Genomic DNA, 19,913 nt, shown 5'->3' on the forward strand with positions numbered 1-19,913 from the left:
CTCCTTCCTTCCTTCCTCCTTCCCTCCTTCCCTCCTTCCTTCCTTCCTTCCCTCCTTCCCTCCTTCCCTCCTTCCTTCCTTCCTTCCCTCCTTCCCTCCTCCCCTCCTTCCTTTCTTCCCTCCTTCCTTCTTCCTCCTTCCTTCCTTCCTCCCTCCTTCCTTCCTTCCTTCCCTCCTTCCTTCCTTCCTTCCTTCCTTCCTTCCTTCCCTCCTCCTTCCTTCCTTCCCTCTTTCCTTCCTTCCTTCCTTCCTTCCTTCCTTCCTTCCTTCCTCCTCCTTCCTTCCTTCCCTCCTTCCTTCCCTCCTTCCTTCCTTCCCTCCTTCCTTCCATCCTTCCCTCCTTCCTTCCTTCCTTCCTTCCTTCCCTCCTTCCTTCCATCCTTCCTTCCTTCCTTCCTTCCTCCCAATCTCCCTCCTCCCCTCCTTTCCTTCCTTCTTTTCTTTCAAGTTCTTTCCTTCCTTCTTTTCTTCTTTTCTTTCAAGTTCTTTCTTTTTTTCTTTCAAGTTCTTTCTTTCTTTCTTTCTTTCTTTCTTTCTTTCTTTCTCACAAGGTATTTATGTTAGGAAGACAATGAACTATGTGGTAATTCTTATTCTTTGAAAAAGATCAAGTAAATATGAGGAATCAGATGATACAACAATCAAAGTTAGGAATAAAATATATCACATAGAAATTTCTCTCTTTTTAACTTCAAACCAGAATATTTGTGGCTATGGATCAGGAATAAAGTTCCAAAGAAATAATGCCATGATTCACTTAATAAAGTGAAACTAAGAATTGAAACAACTATTAGTCAGATTAAGGAAAAAAAAACACTTTCTTTCTCTGTAGGGATCTGCTATACTTCTATTACAAATCTCTATTTCCTTATTTCTTTATGGCAAGTATATCTATATGTGTATCTTGATAACTATTTTAATATAATTGGCTTGTAATCTTATTTTATTTTTAAAACATTTAAAATAAACACATTTAAGTAAAAAAAATAAAGAATTTAAATATGATTCTGGAGTCTCTTGGCTTCACCAGACATTCAAAAGGGTCAAGGACAGGACAAAGGTTAAGGGATTTTCTTCTATGCCCCTAGTTGATTATGTCCTTGTCATTTCAAAAAGTCTGTTTTGATAGACCAATTTAATCTATAGTTTAATTTACTTCCCTAGAATGTGATGTCAACCTAGGAATTTCAGATAAACTTAAGAGTTTATTATTTATGTACAAAAGTTCAAAAAGTGGCCAGAAGCAAAAGAGATGCTGAATTAATGTGATTTAATGAAAGCTAAATGTGGATTGTTTTAAAGAACTGTTCAAGGATCAGTAATAAATTCAGTAGACTGACAAGTACAAAAAAGCAAAATGTATTTCAAATAAATATACTCATTGTCAATCAGTCATTATCTTTATCTAGAGATTAAGAGCTTCATCATTAAAATCATAAGATCATGTACTGACAACATAATAATTGCATCAGTGCATCAGAACTGATTCAACATTAAAATAATATATTGCATCAATTCACATGACTTTCGTACCATTGTGAAGGGTCTATTATTCAAAAGACTAAAATATCCACATTCAACAGAGATAATGTGAACCTGAAAGAGAATTATTTCTCACAACATAATGATGGGCCCAACTGAATTAATTGTTCTTGTTAAATTTTTATTTAATTAAAAAAATACATAGTATTTTCTTTCTATTAAACTTCAGATATGTCATAAGTCTTGAATGTGTGTTATCATTCCCAAAAAATCTTTGGTCAATATCACACATACTTACCAACTGGATCTTTTTGGTTCTGAAAAAGGATTTTGCTATTACTGCCATCCATATTTGCCATATTGATAGTGTTTCCATCAGTCCAATAAAGTTTCCTTAAAAAGAAAAAAGAAATTTATCAAATAAGAGGCCTGCTATACCTATTTATAGAGATATATCAATAAACTCAGAATCATACAGGATATTCAAGCCTTCATGTAGTGGGATTGAGGAAGGGCAGTCTGGACAAGTGTAGGTTTGGTGAGGTCTTTTACCATTAATTTCTTTAATCAAAAAACTCACTTTCATAATCAGTCTATATCAAGCAGGAATTATTCAAACCAAAAATATGGCTATGATACCAAGCTATTATCGGTATTTGGAGGTGATGCTCCAGAGAAGCAGAATAAATGAATAGTACCCTGAGACCTTTGTAGTTCTATTCTCAACCAATTCTGCTTTTTCACATTATTTTGTACATGGTGAATGACTGCCTAGTTGCTATTCTCATCTTTTTCATAACTCATTTTGCCCCAGGAGAAAGATGTAGGTTCTCAAGAATGAGTTATTAAAAATACAAGAAACTACTGACCTGTGAGATAAAAATTTTAGGTACTTGGAATAAAAGATGCTAACTTAAAATAGATAGATACATAGATATACATATACATATACATACACACACATATATGTACTAGGGCCAGGCTGGTTTTCAAAGAATCAGAGGGGTTATTTTGCTTCCTTGCTGCCTGACATGCAAATAGTACTGTCTGATAAGAATTGTGATCTTAAGTTCCACTTTACTTCTTATTACATTCATGGAAATGTTTTTCTGGCTTTTTACTGTGACGCTGCTGCAGGAAGACTAGATTGTTTTTATTATTAATGTTACATCCTTTTAAGTGTGTTCTTTTAGCTCCTAATTATTAAAGTAGTTTGTAATTGAATTTTATGGTTCATGAATGCCTATTGCATTTTAAGACCTTGAACCTAAAGGGTTGGACTAATCCTAATTTAGGCTTGTCTTACAATAATGGTAGTTGCATTATCCTGCAACTCAAATGGGTTATGGGGTATTTATTCTCATTCTCCCCAGTTCTGCTTATGAAGCCATGACAGACCATCAAGAGAGCTGTGTGAGAAAAAAAAAAAAGGCAACAATAAATAAATATTCCTAAGGAAGAATGAAAAAGGAAATAAGGTCTTCCAGATCTTTGTAGCTAATTACTTTGAGATCATTTTTGTACTCTTAAAATAATCAGTGAGAGAACAGGACTGATAAGGTCTGTTTATCTTTCATCCTCAGTCTGTCCATTCATTATCTAGAACAGAACCTAGTCTTAGAACTGCATTTTTTATGGCAACTTTGGAGGCAGCTGGGTAGTACGATAAATAAGCACCAAACTCTGAGTCTGGAAGACCTAAATTCAAATCCAACCTCAGAAACTTAGTACTTATGTTGTTATGCCACAGTTCTCTTTTATTGTCCTGACTCAGTTTCCCTAATTATCCTGACTTAATCTCCCTAAATTATCCTGCCTCAGTTTTCCTAATTGTTCTGCTTCAGTTTATGATTGTTCTGCTCAATCCTGCAAAACTACCTCTCCCTCTTAATCAGAATATTTGATAAAGATAAAATATTTTATGTTTTAGAATATCAGAATGCCTCTCCCCTTCCCAAGCTATCACAATATCAGATACGGTCTTATCAAGATGCCTCTCCCCATGTTCAGGGTGCCTCCCCCCATTATGTCATCCCCATCTCCGGTGGCTCATCCCTCCCTATCAGAGTCCCATTCCCACTCTCAGCACCCTGACTCTGTCCCTGCCTCATTCTATCCCCTATATCTGAGCCATATGTATATAGGGCATTGAGAACTCAGATTGTTTACTAGATTCTTGGAGATGATAATTTCATTCAGCTCTGGGACCAAACCATGGATCCATTTGGGCCCAGTATATCTCTCTCTTTCAAATAAATTATTAAATACTGTCTACTCTCTATCTTGCCTCAGTTTCTCTGGCATTACAATGTGATCCTTGGCAAGTCAATTAAATCCTTTTGGTCTCAGTTTCTACAACTAGAAAATGGGAATAATAGTAGCACCTCCTTCCATGAATTGTTGTGGGGATCAAGTGAGGTAGTAATTGTAAAGTACTAGGCACAAATGCTATGTAAAGGTCAGTTATTATAATAATTATTATTAACAACTCCTGGATAAAGAAATTCTAAGCAAATTGACAGGTTTGATGCAATCTATGGCTTTAGAAATTATATCATATATATGTGTGCATTACAATCATAAAGGTACATATTGTAAATCTTAATTTTAGCAACATTTTCTCTATATCCCTCTTCCTTTCATTTTTAAAAATAAAAGTTAATAAGATGCTACAATTATATAATATTGTTTTTATAAAATCGTCAGAAAACCGTTATCTCTATAGATATGTATTTTGTCAGACACCAGAGATGAATTTGCTAGTTAGCCCCTCAGTCTTATACTTACAGCCTACTGAATTGTCTCATGATATTTGGTATGAAATTATGGTAAAGTTTTCTAAAAATCTAGAAACAATCATACTTTACCCCCTGGCTGGGTGAGCTGCAAGACATTGTGGTTTATCGATTCCGTGTATAATTGAGGTTTTCAAAGAACCATCTAATCTTGCCACATTAATTTGAGTTTCATCAAATTCTGAGCTAATCCAGTACAAATTTCGAGATACCCAATCCACAGCTAGCCCTCTGATGCTCTGAATATCTGTAAGAGAGGAAAGAGAAAATTAAAAGTGAATGAAGTTCCACATTCTGTTGGCTTTCCTAAGTCATTTTCTGTCTCGGGGAAAATTTAATTTACACTTTAATTTGTTAGCTAAAATTGTACAAGATTTTAATCTCATTCCCTTATCAGCCCTTCTTGAGGTATGAATAATCATTAATGTCTAACTGCTGAGCCAGTTGAAAACCTGAAGCAACAATTAGCATTGAAATTACACTTACCATCAATGAGTCACTAGTAAACACTTTGGAGTAAAAATAGCCAGTAATCTCATTGTCCAAGGCAACCCAAATACAAATTAGAATAATCAGTTCTCTAGTTGGGAGCACATTTTTCTTGTTTGGAGAAAAAAGCATTTTTTGGTCAATAACAAATGAGCTGTGTACCTTACTTTCCAAAACTAATTTGATTTTTTTCCATCTCCATAGTAAAATTGGCTTTATTTAAAATAGGTCATTTTTGTTGACCTGCATATGTCCATTTTATGTAGAAATAAGATGGAATGATTTAACTTCTAAAAGATTCATTAGAATTTTACATCTTTCAAAGTAGGTAATTAACTAGAATTGACAGTGATAGGAAGGGAGGAAAGTCCTTTAACATTCCTAAGATAAATTACTGAGCTCTAATTAAGATTGGATTCATTAAGTCAAATCGGAATATTTGGTTTACTGTTTCTTGATCATACAATTAAGAGATCTAAACTCCACGTGTTTTAATTAGAAGGAAAAAAAAAATGTCTAAAAAGCTTTAGAAAGCATTAAGGTAAAAAAAAGTGCTAATTTAGAAGCATTCTAATCTGGGATTTTTGAATGTTTTCCATTACTGCTTTGTGCATTGTCTGCGATCTCCAAAGGCCCATGATTCTTTCTATTCATTACATTCCTTAGAACTTATTTTGTAACCTCCTCTTACTTCTTTGGAATAAATATATAATACGTGAAGAAGAATTCCTTAATAGCACATTTTTCGGAAAGGTATAAATGAAGGCTGACATCGACTACTCCTATAGTATATATAAAGTAGGATATGGAAAGTATGTGATTTAGGTAATTGCTCATGTGGATCTTAGGGGTGCTGGGGACTGACAACCCCCAATAAGTTTCTCTCACAATTGACATGTGAATGAAATTAAGGACCACAAAACAATTCATTGGACTTGAGGTTTTATGCTTCCTGAAGGGCCTTACTAAAATCATTTAGCAAGTTAGCATATAGGTAATGACATTATCTGTTACCTAGAAAGAACCTGAAGGAATAGAATATAGTCTAGGGATATTTGCTAAGACATAGTATTCTTAAAATATGCAATTCAGAAAAAAAAAAGGCAAGTCTAAATAGGGTACCACTTTGGGGGGGAAGGGAGGGGTCCATGTTAGCTTGAAGACACTGGCTTTTAATTGGTTTTCTATTCTTAAATTCCTTCCCTTTTCAATCGATTCCTTGTCACTGCCCAAAGCTTTAATGGATCTTTTTCTTTGTTTGTTTGTTTGTTTGTTTGTTTCTTTCTTTCTTTCTTTCTTTCTTTTTCTTTCTTTCTTTCCTTCTTCTTCTTTCTTCTTCTTCTTCTCTTCTTCTTCTTCTTTCTTCTTCTTCTTCTTCTTCTTCTTCTTCTTCTTTCTTCTTCTTCTTCTTCTTCTTCTTCTTCTTCTTCTTCTTCTTCTTCTTCTTCTTCTTCTTCTTCTTCTTCTTCTTCTTCTTTTTTTTTGGCCAAGAGGATAAGACAAATATTTGTTTGGCATGCAAAGCTCTTCACATCTTGTTTCAGTCAACTTTACAAGACTTCTTGCATACTCCATCCCTTATGCACTTTAGAGCAATATAATGGGCAGTCAAATTGATTTAATTGCTTTTCCTGTATGACATTCTAGAATACACTTCCTCCTTGTTTCAATCTATCTGAATCTTGAGCTTTCTTTAAGGCTCAAGATACACTTCCTAGAAGAGGGCTATCCTGATGTGTCTTCTTCTTCCAACTGCTATTTTTCTCTTTCTAATTTTTTTTGTATTTACTTTGTATATACCTTATATTTACATGTCTATGTATCCTGTTTCTTTCCTCCTTCCTCCACAAATAAAATTTAAGTTCCCTGGCACAGAGTTTGTCTCATCTTTATATCACAGAGAACTATTATAATACTTGATTCTTAGTACAAACTTAATGAATAATCAAGGAATGAATAAAGAGGTGTTTGGTGGGTGTGAGCAGGTTGTAATCAATATCTAAGGAACTTTGGGAAAGAACAGAATTAAAGAATTAAAGAATGTCATCAAAGAACTGTGGGACCTAGTTAGACAAGACAAGAGAGTATAGGTGGCCAGGTGTTCTAGTTGGTTTTCTGGAGACATTTCTTCTGCAGCTCATTTACACATAAGGAAACTGAGGCAAATGGGTTAAATGATTTGCCCAGGGTCACACAGCTGGTACGGCTGGAGTTGAACTCAGTTCTTCCTGACTCCAGACCAGGTGCTCTATTCATTGCACCTCTTAGCTGCCCATAAAAGCTCTTTGATCTACTCTAATGCCCTCATTTTACATAAGAAGAAAGTGAAGGAAGAAGGAGAAACTCAGAAAAGAGGAACTAATTTGTCTAGGGTAGCACAGTAAGTGAAAAGCACAACCAAGATTGGAACCCAAATCTTTTCACCATGACCTCATTGTCCAATTAGAATGGATAGGATGCGGGAAAAAAACAAAACAAATAAACAAATATCAGAAATACTGCACCCATCCATCACCTGTCAGAGATGATAGCCTTGAAATTCAGAATGAAACATCAGTTTTAGGCCACGGACAATGTGACAATTTGTTTTGCTGGACTATTATTCCTATGAGAGTTAGCGGGGGTCACAGTGGGAGGAAGCAATAATAAATGCTTTTTAAAATGTATATTTTTAAAAGTCCTCTAGCATGAGGTTGGATTGATAGCTTTGGCAGAACAGTTAATGAGGTCAGAAGTAGGAGGGAGAAGAGCTAGAATCAGGGTCTAAACGAATGAAAACGATGCCTGAAGAAATATACAAAGCCCTTGGTTCACTTCATCATATTTCAGCAAACTTAATTTTTAGAAGATGAGTTGTGAGATACCTATTTTAAGCTTTCAGACAGGCTGAGAGTTATCTTTGCAGTTAGAGGATGAGGATTGGTTAGACAGGTTAGGAAAAGTTGCTGCTCCCCTTATAGAAGAAGTGAGTATCCTAATTGAAAGAGAGGACATGAAAAACTATTGCCCACATGAAGATTTATGAAATGAACTTTCCAAAATGGTGTATTTTGCATTCAAATTAAATTTTTTCCCTTTATTCTTCTTAATTTTTTGTGACATGAGTACTATGGAAATATGTTTTGTATGATTTCAAATTATAATTGATAGATAGTTTGCATTCTCAATGGGTGGGACAGAGGTTGGAGGAAAGGAATTTAGAACCTGAGATTTTTTTTTTTAAGTTTAAGATAAATAAATAACACATTTGAAAATGAAAAAAAAAAAAAGTTAACTCTCCAACAAAGCTGGAAGTTGCAACCATTAACCATGTGAAAGAAAGAATATTCTTGTTCTTATTTCTTCCTAAAGCCTTCTCTGCTGTCTTTGGTATTTTAAGTGATTAATTGTGACTATTTCTACCAGTCACTAAAGTGATAGTTAAACATTCAGAGTCTCTTTTGTTTTCCTGGGATAGTCTGAATATTTAGTTTTGTATTTTACTTTGAGTCTGTCCATAAGATCTATAAGAGGAATTGTAAAATTGGAGTTGAGGTGAACTGTGTTCAAAACCTGCTTCCACAATTCTCTATAATTCTAGGTAAGTCTTTTTCCAAATTTGGAAAATGGGGATAATAATACTCATAGTAATTATCTTCTAATGTGATTCAAATAAGATAATGTGTAAAACAATTTGCAAACTAGAAAGCATTAAAAAGTGATTATTATTGTGCCATAATTCCCTTCTAATTGTCCTGCCTCAGTTTTCTTTAATTGTTCTGCTTCAATCCCCCTGGTTGCAATACCACCCTTTCCTCCTACTCATAAGAATTGATATAATTTAGGGCTGGCTAAACTAAGATTATAAACTGTATATGTTTAATCCAGATAAGGAGAAAGACCTTCTATCTTAAACATCATGATCCCAGACCTTCCCTACTTATCAGAATATCCGGTGCCTTCCCCAGTTCTGCCATTGTTCTTCTTGATACCAACTTACCAGAATGTCTGAGGCCTCCCCCCACTCTGTCAGAACCAGATTGATAGTCCATTGAGAATTCTGGATGGTTTGCTGGATGCTTTGAATCATCATTCCTGGGGGCAACATGTCCCCAGCACAATCTCTCCCTCTCAAATAAAAAATTAAAAACTTTCTAATCTCTATCATGCCTCAGTTTCTCCGGCATTACAGTACATTCATGTGCATAGCTCATTCCCTCCAAATTAAAAAGGTAAGTGCCTATAAGGTTGGAAATGAAGATGTAATTTTTTTTTTTATTCTCTTGTTTGCCTAACACAGTGTCTGATATATAATGAGTAGTCAATACAGCTTCATTGTTAACTGAATGAAAGCATGAGGGAATAAATGGAAGCCTGATTAACCTCAAAGCCATGTTGACTTTCACAAATGATATTGACCTTCACAGATAATGCTAATTGTGCAAGATTTTCATCACCCAATTCAAAATACCATTTTTATCTAAGCTGCCTAAACTTAAATGAATTTATGTCAGTTCATGTATTGAAATGAATTACTCAGGTGGGTTAGGTCTTTAGGAGATTCCTCATCTGCAGAAGGATCTTTAGCATTTTTCTCTTCTATAAAATGGGGATAATAACACTTACCTCACAAGGTTGTTTTGAAGATCAAATGAGTTAATAATTATAAAGTGTTTAGCACAGTGCTTAGCACATATAAATGTTAGTTGCTGTTAATAAATGACAAGCTAGAGTAAGACTGAAGGAAATGACTTTCATCAACTTCCTCCTCTTTTACTCTTCATGATATAAATACTGACTAATCTTTTTTTTTTTTAATTAATAGCTTTTTATTTACAAGTTATATGCATGGGTAATTTTATAGCATTGACATTTGGCAATTTGACAATTGCCAAACCTTTCGTTCCAATTTTTCCCCTCCTTCCCCCCACCCCCTCCCCTAGATGGCAGGATGACCAATACATGTTAAATATGTTAAAGTATAAATTAAATACAAAACAAGTATACATGTCCAAACCGTCATTTTGCTGTACAAAATACTCTCTAATCTAATTAGAGAGTGAGGGGTGAAAAAGGAGATGAAGAAATAAGGGAAGAAGAAAATTAGAGGGGTCTTGATTCAGTAAGATCCAGATGGTAAGGAAACCCCTTCTGAAATTTCTGCTTCTAAATTCTCAATATCTTGAAATGACTGATGAGATATTTGTCATTATTATTTTAATGTTCAATATATGATTTAAACTTCTAACTGCTTAGTGAAGAATTTAAAGGGTTAACTTCTGATCTGTTTTAATCATAAATATGAGAGCAGGTAGCAAGGGAAAAAGAGTACTGGGTTTTGAGTTTGAGGATCTGAATTCAAAAGCTGGCTCTCACATTTATTCCTTTTGTGATCTCAAGCTAGTACTTGTTTCTCTTTTGGCCCTTCTCATTTCCCCTTCTTTAAAATAAGATAATTAGAATCCCTTCCAGCTTTAAATCAATAATTCTATTAATTTCTTTTAGCGATATGGGGGGAAAAAAGTATCTTGGAAATTTATAATGACTAAGAATGGACTTGCAAATATAAATAACTATGTAGGTATTATCAATTATGTTGATGCTACTCTAAAAATGTGATGCATGGATATTTAAAATGATTGCAAACATGGATTTAGATATAGCACAACTATTTTATGGCAGTGGTTCTTGAGTTATTTACCTCTTGAGATAACAGTCTCTAATCCAGTCCCATTAATAAAGGCACGTTTAATAGTTTGTGTCTTTATATCTGTCCAGTACAAACGTTCTTCTGAGGCATCAAAGTCTATCACAGTAACATCATCTATATCAGGGACAGTAAAGGCTGTGATGAAGTTGAAATATGGATTATCTATATCCACTCCTCTTATTTCTGAACGTCTTGCATAAAGAAGAAATTTTTTCATTTCTAGAAAAGAAGATATCAGATGTTTTTTTATTTGTAAAGTCAATTAGGTAAAAATACCTAGAAAACCAATTTTCACATGATTATTTAATGTTTTTTTAATTACTGAAAGCAATAATTAATATAAAATAGAGAGTATGATGCTCGTGATGTACCCTTATTTAATTAACTCACTTCATTGAAATAAACTTGTATACTGGAATTTTTAAAATCACTTTTTTTCTTTTTCTAATGTAACTAAGAAGTTCAAAGTACATCAAATGCATATGCAACTAACATAAACACGTCTTCAACTATATAAGCTATAAAAATGTCAAATTTCTAAATTTTCTTTGTGTGACGTTATAATTGAGTCTTATTTTAAATTGAATGGAATGTGGAAGAATATAAGAAATCATTTCTTCTACCATCAGTGAATTACAGTGAGCTTATAAATTTCTTACCAAATCACATTTGGATACAGTTTTACAAAACTAGGTTTCAATGGGTTCCATTTATTTTAAAATCACAATTCCTTAGACCATAAACATTAATGACAATAATGTTCATCATATTGAATTTACAGGTAACTTGCTTTCAATGAATTGCAACAACCTAAATGGAAGCTTCACTAATAATTTATTCTTTTTTATTCTCTAGACTAATTAAGATATATTATTACTCTCATATTCTAAATGTATGCTGTCATTTTAATGAAGGATTTGATACTAGAAATATCATAGAATGTATGATTAAACACTATATTAAGCTTTGGAGATTTACTAACCCCCTCCCTTAAAAAAAAAAAAAAAAAACATGAGATTACAAATAGACATTTCATTATTTAAAAAAGTCTATTGTAACTGCTTTCATAAAATTTATAAAAATATGCTATTTAAAATCTGTTTTACACCTTGCAAAGTTATATATTGTATCCCATTTTCCCTCTAAATTGTTAATTCCCCCACTAAAATGATGCAAAAAATGACTTCAGATGAAGTGCAGGCAGAGATTAAAGCTTTTAAATACTTCTTTGTGGTGCAGGCTACCTGCATCATCATTTTCTGATGATACACTTTACACTTATAAATCTCACTGTTTCCCAGAGATAAATTCTGCTAACACACCAAAAGCAAAAGTAACAGGAAACATGAATAAGGTAATAAAGAGCAGAATACCCCATACTGCATATTTTAAAGTGTCTGCCAATCTTTCTGAAAGTAGATGAATCATCAACATTGCTAGGAAATAGCAGTGTCTCAAACATTTTCAAGGAATGACAAATCCTCTCGTGCTTCTGTCGGCATAAAAATCCTAACATTTCTATAATCTAGAACAATTTAATTTGAATTTCTGCTAAATATTTGAAGAACATTACCATAGCAAGTCTTCTTGTCCGGTGACAGTTTCATCAGGTGGGGGCAGGCACAAGCGGCACTCCTGTTATGATTGATCAGACACATATGCGAGCATGGGCCTTTGCCTTCATTAGCTTCACATGGATTGGGAGCTGTAATTATACAGTGAAATATTAACAGTAAAGAAGAAAGAATACATTAGGCTACCTCTGAGGTTGACAGGGGTTATTTGCTTAATGATTCAAAGTGAATTTTACCCTATAGCTCCCCTTAGGAGGGTGATTAATAGGACAATAATAGAAATTCATACACAATAATCATATTAGTAAAAACATTTTACCTTACCAAAGACCTAACACACTGGACTAACTCTTTCTGTTACTACTGAGATAAATAGCAAGTTTCATATTGCCCTAGAAACAGTAAGTATCCCAAGAGTTTTTAAAAAGGATTATTTATTCAATTTGGAGAACAGGAAGAGTTCCAGATAAGCATAATTACTGAAGTTAGAATACAATTACCTCAGGTGTTAATGTGACCCAGACATTAGGAACTTGAATGATGGCAAAGGCTTTTCAAATCAACCTGCTTTCTCTTCTAGTGTAACAGATACATGTCAACAAAACATCCCTGACAAATGTCTATGTTTTGAATGTTTCTGAAAAAGCAGCACACATATTCATATTTCCTAAGTAATCCAATTTTGCATCAGAAACTTGGTTCTCAAACACTGGTGTAGTATCTTCTCTGATATATTAGCCTTATAAAATTAAGTGAACTTAGAAAAGAAATAATTATTGTTTTTGTCGCTCATCTGCCAATCTTCTTTATACTAGGTGATCTGATCCCAATGTCATAGAAGCTACATTACAGAAAATCCATCTCTACTATATTTCATTCTAGTCAAGCATAAATATTCATGCTGACTTTTCAAATTACTTGTAATTCTAACCATATCTTCCAGAGGATTAGCAAATTCTTCTCATCTTGATGTTATTTTTGAAATCTACCCTGTTTTATAATTATTTTGTTTTGTTTTTGTTTTGTTTGTTTTTAAAAATAAGAAATGAATCAGAAGCTATTAGATGTTACAATAAAAGGAATCCTTAGTGTACCTCAGCCTCTCCTTAAATTGTGAAATGCATGAATACATGTAGACATGTAGACAGAAAAAGAAATGAACAGAAGAGTGGCTGACTTTCAACAGGTTAATAAACTTTGTGCTAATAGCTAGGCCCTATCTAAAAAATAAACTACAGCTCTAATGAGAGACAATGAAACATATAAATTGTTCTTTAAATAAAAATATTTTGGTACATAAAGATAATGGAATATTATTGTTTTATAAAAAATGATGAACAAATTAATTTTAGAAAGGCCTGGAAAGATTTACATGAACTGATGCTAAGTGAAACAAGCAGAACCAGGACTACATTATAAAATAACAGCAAGAATATGTGATGATCAACTATGAAAGACTTGGGTCTTCTCAGTTTAGTGATCCAAAGCAATTCTAACAGATTTTGGATAGAAAATGCCATAGAACTCTGGAGACTAAATGTAAGTCAGCTTATATTCTGTGTTGACTTTTCTTTTCTATTTTTTTTTTATCTCTCCCATTTTTTTTCCCCTTTTGCTTTGATTTTTATCTCCCAACATGATTCATAAAGCAATGTGTAATAAAAATAAACAAGTTTAAAAAAACCATAAGTACTTATTTCTTTTCTTTTCTTTTTTTTTTTTGGAGAGAGAAAAAGAGGGAGAAAAAGAGAGAAAGCAGAGAGAAAAAGTGAGAGCCCAAGAGGAGAGAGAGAGAGAACAAAGAGCATAAGTTCACACAATTCTTTTTGTTGTTGTTATTGTTGTTGTTTTTTGGTGAGCTAAATGGGGTTAAGTGACTTGCCCAGGGTCATACAACTAGGGAGTGTTAAGTGTCTAAGACTACATTTGAACTCAGATCCCCAATATTCTCTTTCCTGTACCATTTAGTTGCCCCTTCTCACTATATTTAATCTGGTATTTGGCTTTTTAAACTTTATCATGATTTTGTATTTAAGATAAAACATAGAGCCCCAGCCTTGAAGTCAGGAGGACCTGAGTTCAAATCTGGCCTCAGACACTGACACTTCCTAGCTCTGTGAGACTCTGAGCCCCCCAATTGCCTCAGCCAAAAAAAAAAAAAAAAACAAACAAACAAACAAAAAAAAAAAAAACCAAACTGTTTATGTTGTCCAGTTTAGTTTGTTTTTTTAAAAGATGAATACAACAAAATATGAAACATTATGAAGCATCAACTATAAAGAACAGACTTCTCATTTGCAGCTTAGCTAAAGTATAATTTTAATGTTACACATTTTCAATAATCCAAGTTCCATGTTTTCTTTTTGAAGTTGGTCATCTTCAAAGAAATCCACACTACTCAGAAACTTTTCTGCCCAAATGAGTTTATCATGTTTCTTTGACCTTAGTCATTCATGATGTAGATCTAAGATTTATACGAGTAAAATTCCAGGCAATATTTCCACTTGAGATAAAATTTCTGTTTTCCTGAGCAATCAGGGTCTCAAGTTCAAGAACATTTTAAAAATCAATGGTAAAAAGTTGTCTTTTTTTTTTTCCTTGAGAGAGCTTAAAACACAAAAGATCTTGTTTTAAAAACTCTAATATGATTTTCCCCAGATAATAGATGACAGCAATGAATAATTAGTCATACATTTTCACATGGGAAATAAAAAAAAATAAAGCTGCATTTATGTCTTTGATGAAAAAGCCAAAGGGAACTGAAAGACTTAGAACAACTCATTCTCCTAAAGAAATCAATTAAAGGGGAATAAAACATTTTGCAAATTTATTTGGCATATCAGGAAGGGAAAATGGGCAACATAAGGTTCCTCTTGACAAATAATTAAAAATCAAAGGCAAAATAGTTCAAGGATAAGTATATACAACAAATTGGGGTGGGGTGTATGCAATGCAAATATTAAAAGATATTCATTTTAAAGTGTTTGATGTATTCTTATGTGCATCTGAGTGAGTATAAATGTTTTACAATTAAGAAAAAAAAAGATACATAAAAAGAGCAAAACATCTTGCTCCAATTTTTTAGTCTTTAACCAAGAAGGACCAAAAAAATCAGAAAACAGCAAATAAATAAAGAAAATGCTTTGGTTCTGTATGCCCTATTAGGTTTGCCTCTTTTTTTTTTTTTTTTTTTTTAACTAATCTTTGGTCTATCTTCCTTTCCTCAATTATACTAAACTAACATTTTTAAGTTTCTACTTTGTGCCTTTTTTCTTTTCTTTGTATACTTGAAAAGCAACTGGGTTTATTATAGAAGTATCAAGAGCTGGAAAAACTCCTTAGCATGTATATCAGATTAAAATATAATTGGGAAACACTGATTAAAATAAATAAAATTCAATATAACATAAGTAATGTTAATCTGTGGTTTTCTAAGTGAACACAAGGTCAGTGCAGATCCCTTTCTATTTGAGTTTGATATAACCAATCTAATCCAATTCCTTAATTTTGCAGAAGAGAAAGATGAAACCTCAATTTGTTACTTATTCACAGGATCACAGTTACACACTACAGTTGGAATCTATGTCCTTTGACCTTAGATTTGGTGTTTTTTCCACTATACTTAGCAAGAATTTACTAACTTACTAACTCCCCCATAGAACATAAAACAAACATTTTGTTTTTTTGGCAAAGCAATTCGGGTTAAGTGATTTGCCCAGAGTTACACAGTTAGTAGGTGTTATGTTTGATGTCAGATTTGAACTCAGGTCCTCCTGATTTCAGGTGTTCTATTCACTGTGCAATCTAGCTGCCTCAATAAATATCTTTTAAGTAATAAATGCACTGGTGCATTTAAGTTATCTGTTTTTTCTGTATTAAAATATTCATGTTTGTCAAATTCATGATAAAAAGACTTTTTAAAATGCTTTAAAGGATATTTTTCTCTTTCCATGCTTAAAATCATCAGCATATAATAGATTTTCTGTCTATTTAGACTTCCTCCACAAATCCTGATAGTAGAGTTCTGAAAAGACATGTATCATCTTCTCATATCAGAATGTAGGAAATTCATATCCTTGTTTAATTCCTTAAAGTTATTTGTTTAGGTTTAACTCTATGTTTCTTTAGACTGCTTAAAAATCTTTTATTTCATTGAAATTAAATGAAATTGAAATTCTTTCCTCACTTTACCTCAGTTTTGCTAGATAAATTGCTTTTAGATGTAACTTTATATCCTTTGCCTAATGGAATTTCATATTCCAAGTGCTCATCTCCTTTATATTGTTAGCAACTAAATATTTTGTGATCCTGATTGTGGCTGCTCAGTATTGAATGCTTTCTGGATATTTACATTATCTGAAGCATTGAATTTTGGCTATAATGTTCATGGGAGTTTTAATTGGGGGGTTTATAGGATTCTTTCTATTTTTCACTTTGTTCTCTGCATCTAAGACATTTGAGTAGTTTTACTTTAAAATTTCTTGAAAAAAATATGTTTATAGTGTTTTTTTCTCTTTTAGTCATGACTTTCAGGTACTTTTGTATTCATTTCTCCTTGATCATTATCCAAGTCAATTTATCTTTTACCATGATATATCTTATTTCCGTTTTTTCAGTCTTTTTACTGTTTGAATATTTCTGATCTCATAGAATTATAATTTTGTTTGGATGCAGTTTTTTACTTCTTATACCAAGCTGTTAATTCCCTTTTAAATTTTGATAGCTCTCATTTTTTTTTTCCTTTCCTTAATCTACTACTCTTATTTTGTTTATTCAAAATGAAAATAACTCTCTAAAGAATAAAACTCTTCTATTCCAGGAATTGCATTTGAATTTGTACCAAAACTTTGTTTCTTTTTGAGGTTTGGCTTGTAAATGTTTTGGAGATATTATCTCCTAGCTTTAGAGCTTGAACTTCCTTGTCACCATAATAGCTTTTTAAAGTGGAATCCATTGGTATTCATCTAGCCTACTTCCTGACTTGAGTATATGTTAGGACAAGGCCCTGTACACTCTTAAAGAAGATGTTTGGATTAAGTTTATGTCCTCTTAAATCCTTACTCTGCTTAGGATGGGTTTTGAGTGTTTTCTTATATCAGGATTTCAGGAATAGCTCAGACCAGGTATGTGCATGCTTTCAGTGCTCCCAAAGTAACCATATGTACCAGAGCAAAATCTAGTCACTGCCTTACTGAATTCTGCAATTTCCTGACCCAGGTTTGGGTAGAAGAAACTATAACCTAGCCTATGTTAGATAGTTCCAATAGACTGTTGCTAGATTTATCCACTTTCAGCTAGCTAGAAAGTTCTGCAAGTTCAGAGTATCATAATTATAGATTCCACTCTGGGATCCCTGCCTTGGTTATCTCAATGTAGCCTTTCAACTGGACTGGGATTTGAAACTTACTCATCACTCTGCCCCTAAAGGTCAGGACAACAAGTAAGTGACTGTTTGCTTCTGAACTTTCTTCATACTCAGTACAAAGCCTAGTGCCCAAGATAGCTTCTAAGGTGCAGGGTCCATCTTTGGCCTAACTTAGATATATGGCTGAGAACTGGATAGTGACAGAGATACAGCTGACTCATATTCATCTACGTTGCACAAGGTTAAATCCTTTTGTACTGATATAGCTTTAGAAGACCTTTGTTTGAATTCAACCTCTACCACTTAAAGGTTGATATTTTTTTAAAAAATATAGCAGATTAGTTAATATGACAGAAAAGGAAAATGATAAATGTTGGAGAAGATGTGGGAAAACTAATGAATTGTTGATGAAGTTGTGAAGTGATCCAATCATTCTAGGAAGCAATTTGGAACTGTGCTCAAAGGGCTATAAACCTGTGCATAATTTTTGATCTAGAAATATCACTATTTATTAAGTCTATATCCAAAGGGGAAAAGGGGAAAGTAAATGGCTTTCCAAAATATGTATAGCAATTTCTTTTTGTGGTGGCAAAGACTTGGAAATTGAGTGGATGTCCATCATTTGGGAAATGGCTGAAAAGTGTGGTATGTGAATGTAATAGCATACTATTGTGCTATAAGAAATGATGAACAGATGGATTTCAGGAAAACTTAGAAAGATGTACGTGAACTGACATTGATTGAAGTGAGTAAAACTAGGAAAACATTATATACAGTAATAGCAACATTGTGAGATGATCAACTATTGTAGATTTAACTCTCATCAGCAATACAATAATCTAAGACAATTCTAAAAGACTCATGACAGAAAATGTTGTATACATCCAGAGAAAGAACTATGGAGTCTAAATGCAGATTAAAAGATATGTTTTCACTTGATTTTTCTCATAGTTTTTCCCTTCTATTCTGATTTTTTCATAACATGACTAAAGTAGAAATAAGATATCATTGTACAACCTATATCATATTGTTTTCTGTTTTGGGGAAAAGGGAAGGGAGAAGAAATTTGGAAGTCAAAAATTTATATAAAAGTGAATATTGAAAATTATCTTCACATGTAATGGAAAAAAGTAAAATATTGTTAAATGGGGGGAAATGGTTGATATTTGGTAAATTACTTCAAGTCTTTGAGTATTTTCCTCTAATCTATACAATGGGAATACTTATTGTTCTATTTACCTCACAGGATTATTGTGGAAATAAAAAATAGAATAGTGTTACACATGACAAGTGCTGCTACTGCCAACAATGGATGGGAAAGAGAAATGCTTTCAACTGGAAAAGGGAAGCAAGATTACCTAGTATAATTCAAATAAGCAGTTCAAGACTGTATCTAAACTCAAAGTTGTTTCCTGTGTTTATCTTGAATTGGTATGCTTTCTCAGGGTGGGATGGACAAATGGGTAGTAGAATAGCAAAATAAAGAACTGTGATAGAAACAGTCATTCATAGAACAATTCATAATATAATGAAAACTTAGGAGGAGACCCAAGCAAATACTAGAGGAATTGCTTCTCTTTCTATATTCCCATGCCCATTAGTACACTGCTCTTTCCTTTGAATGGCTATAGCTTCCTTGATCCTCACTGTATTCCAATACCAATCTCTGATACTATCACCAGCTCTCAAAAGCCATCTATCTATCTATCTGGAAATCTTAAATAGCTCTGCAAATTACCCTTGATCACTTACCTCCTTGATGTAGAAAGATCTTTTTCTCTAGACCTGCAAAGGATAGTAGTTCTAGACTCATATGTCTGCAAGCCTGACAACATCTTGAGTTCCTGGCACATGATTTATAAAGCATTTGGTAAATTACATTATTCTATAAATATGCAAGATATTTTTAAGCATTTCTGCAAAAGGTCCTATGTCAAGTGCCATGAGGGATGCAAAGAAGAGAAAGAATGGTCCCTGACTTCACAAAGTTTATTGACCCATATGAGAAATGAAACAGGTTTGCTTATAATTACACCTAAAAGTATAATATGAGAGTATAATGAATTATGCAAAATATTATAGGAAATCAGAAAAGGAGGATATCATTTCTAGTTGAAAGAACAGGAATATTATTTGAATTGGGCCTTGATATTGGTTAAGAATTGAAATGATGAACCTCATGGATGGGAAATGTTTTTGATAAAGGAGATGATATGATTACATAGACATGTATGTAACTTGGATCAAAAAGAGGATCAACTAAGGACAGGGACAGCAGTGAAGCAGTAATGTGGTTGTAGTAGTGTGGACAAAAGATAATGAGAACCTGATCCAGGGTATTGGCAGCAGGGATTTTGTATAAGAAATATACTTAAGGGAAATTACAGAGTCATATTCTCTATGCTTTGATGACAAATTGGGTTTTAAAAGGAAAAAAGAGGAGAGGCATAAAATGTTTAGATTTACCTCTTGGTTGAGGATGGTGTCAAAAATAAAGGTGTTAAGCAAAGGGATAGATT

At 33.2% G+C, this 19,913-nt stretch overlaps 1 protein-coding gene across 1 annotated transcript in view; it reads right to left on the minus strand.

The window, feature by feature from the left end:
• The window catches only part of LRP1B (LDL receptor related protein 1B), a 2,056,943-nt gene that overhangs the window by 771,374 nt on the left and 1,265,656 nt on the right, over positions 1 to 19,913 (minus strand). Inside the window, exons 28-31 of the mRNA XM_051990638.1 lie at positions 12,029 to 12,160; positions 10,447 to 10,674; positions 4,350 to 4,524; positions 1,781 to 1,875 (exon numbers count right to left, since the gene is read on the minus strand). Of these exons, the coding sequence (XP_051846598.1) occupies positions 1,781 to 1,875; positions 4,350 to 4,524; positions 10,447 to 10,674; positions 12,029 to 12,160 (630 nt within the window). The remainder of the gene's footprint in view (positions 1 to 1,780; positions 1,876 to 4,349; positions 4,525 to 10,446; positions 10,675 to 12,028; positions 12,161 to 19,913) is intronic.

This window comes from Antechinus flavipes, chromosome 3, assembly GCF_016432865.1.
Source record: "Antechinus flavipes isolate AdamAnt ecotype Samford, QLD, Australia chromosome 3, AdamAnt_v2, whole genome shotgun sequence".
Taxonomy (NCBI): Eukaryota; Metazoa; Chordata; class Mammalia; order Dasyuromorphia; family Dasyuridae; genus Antechinus; species Antechinus flavipes.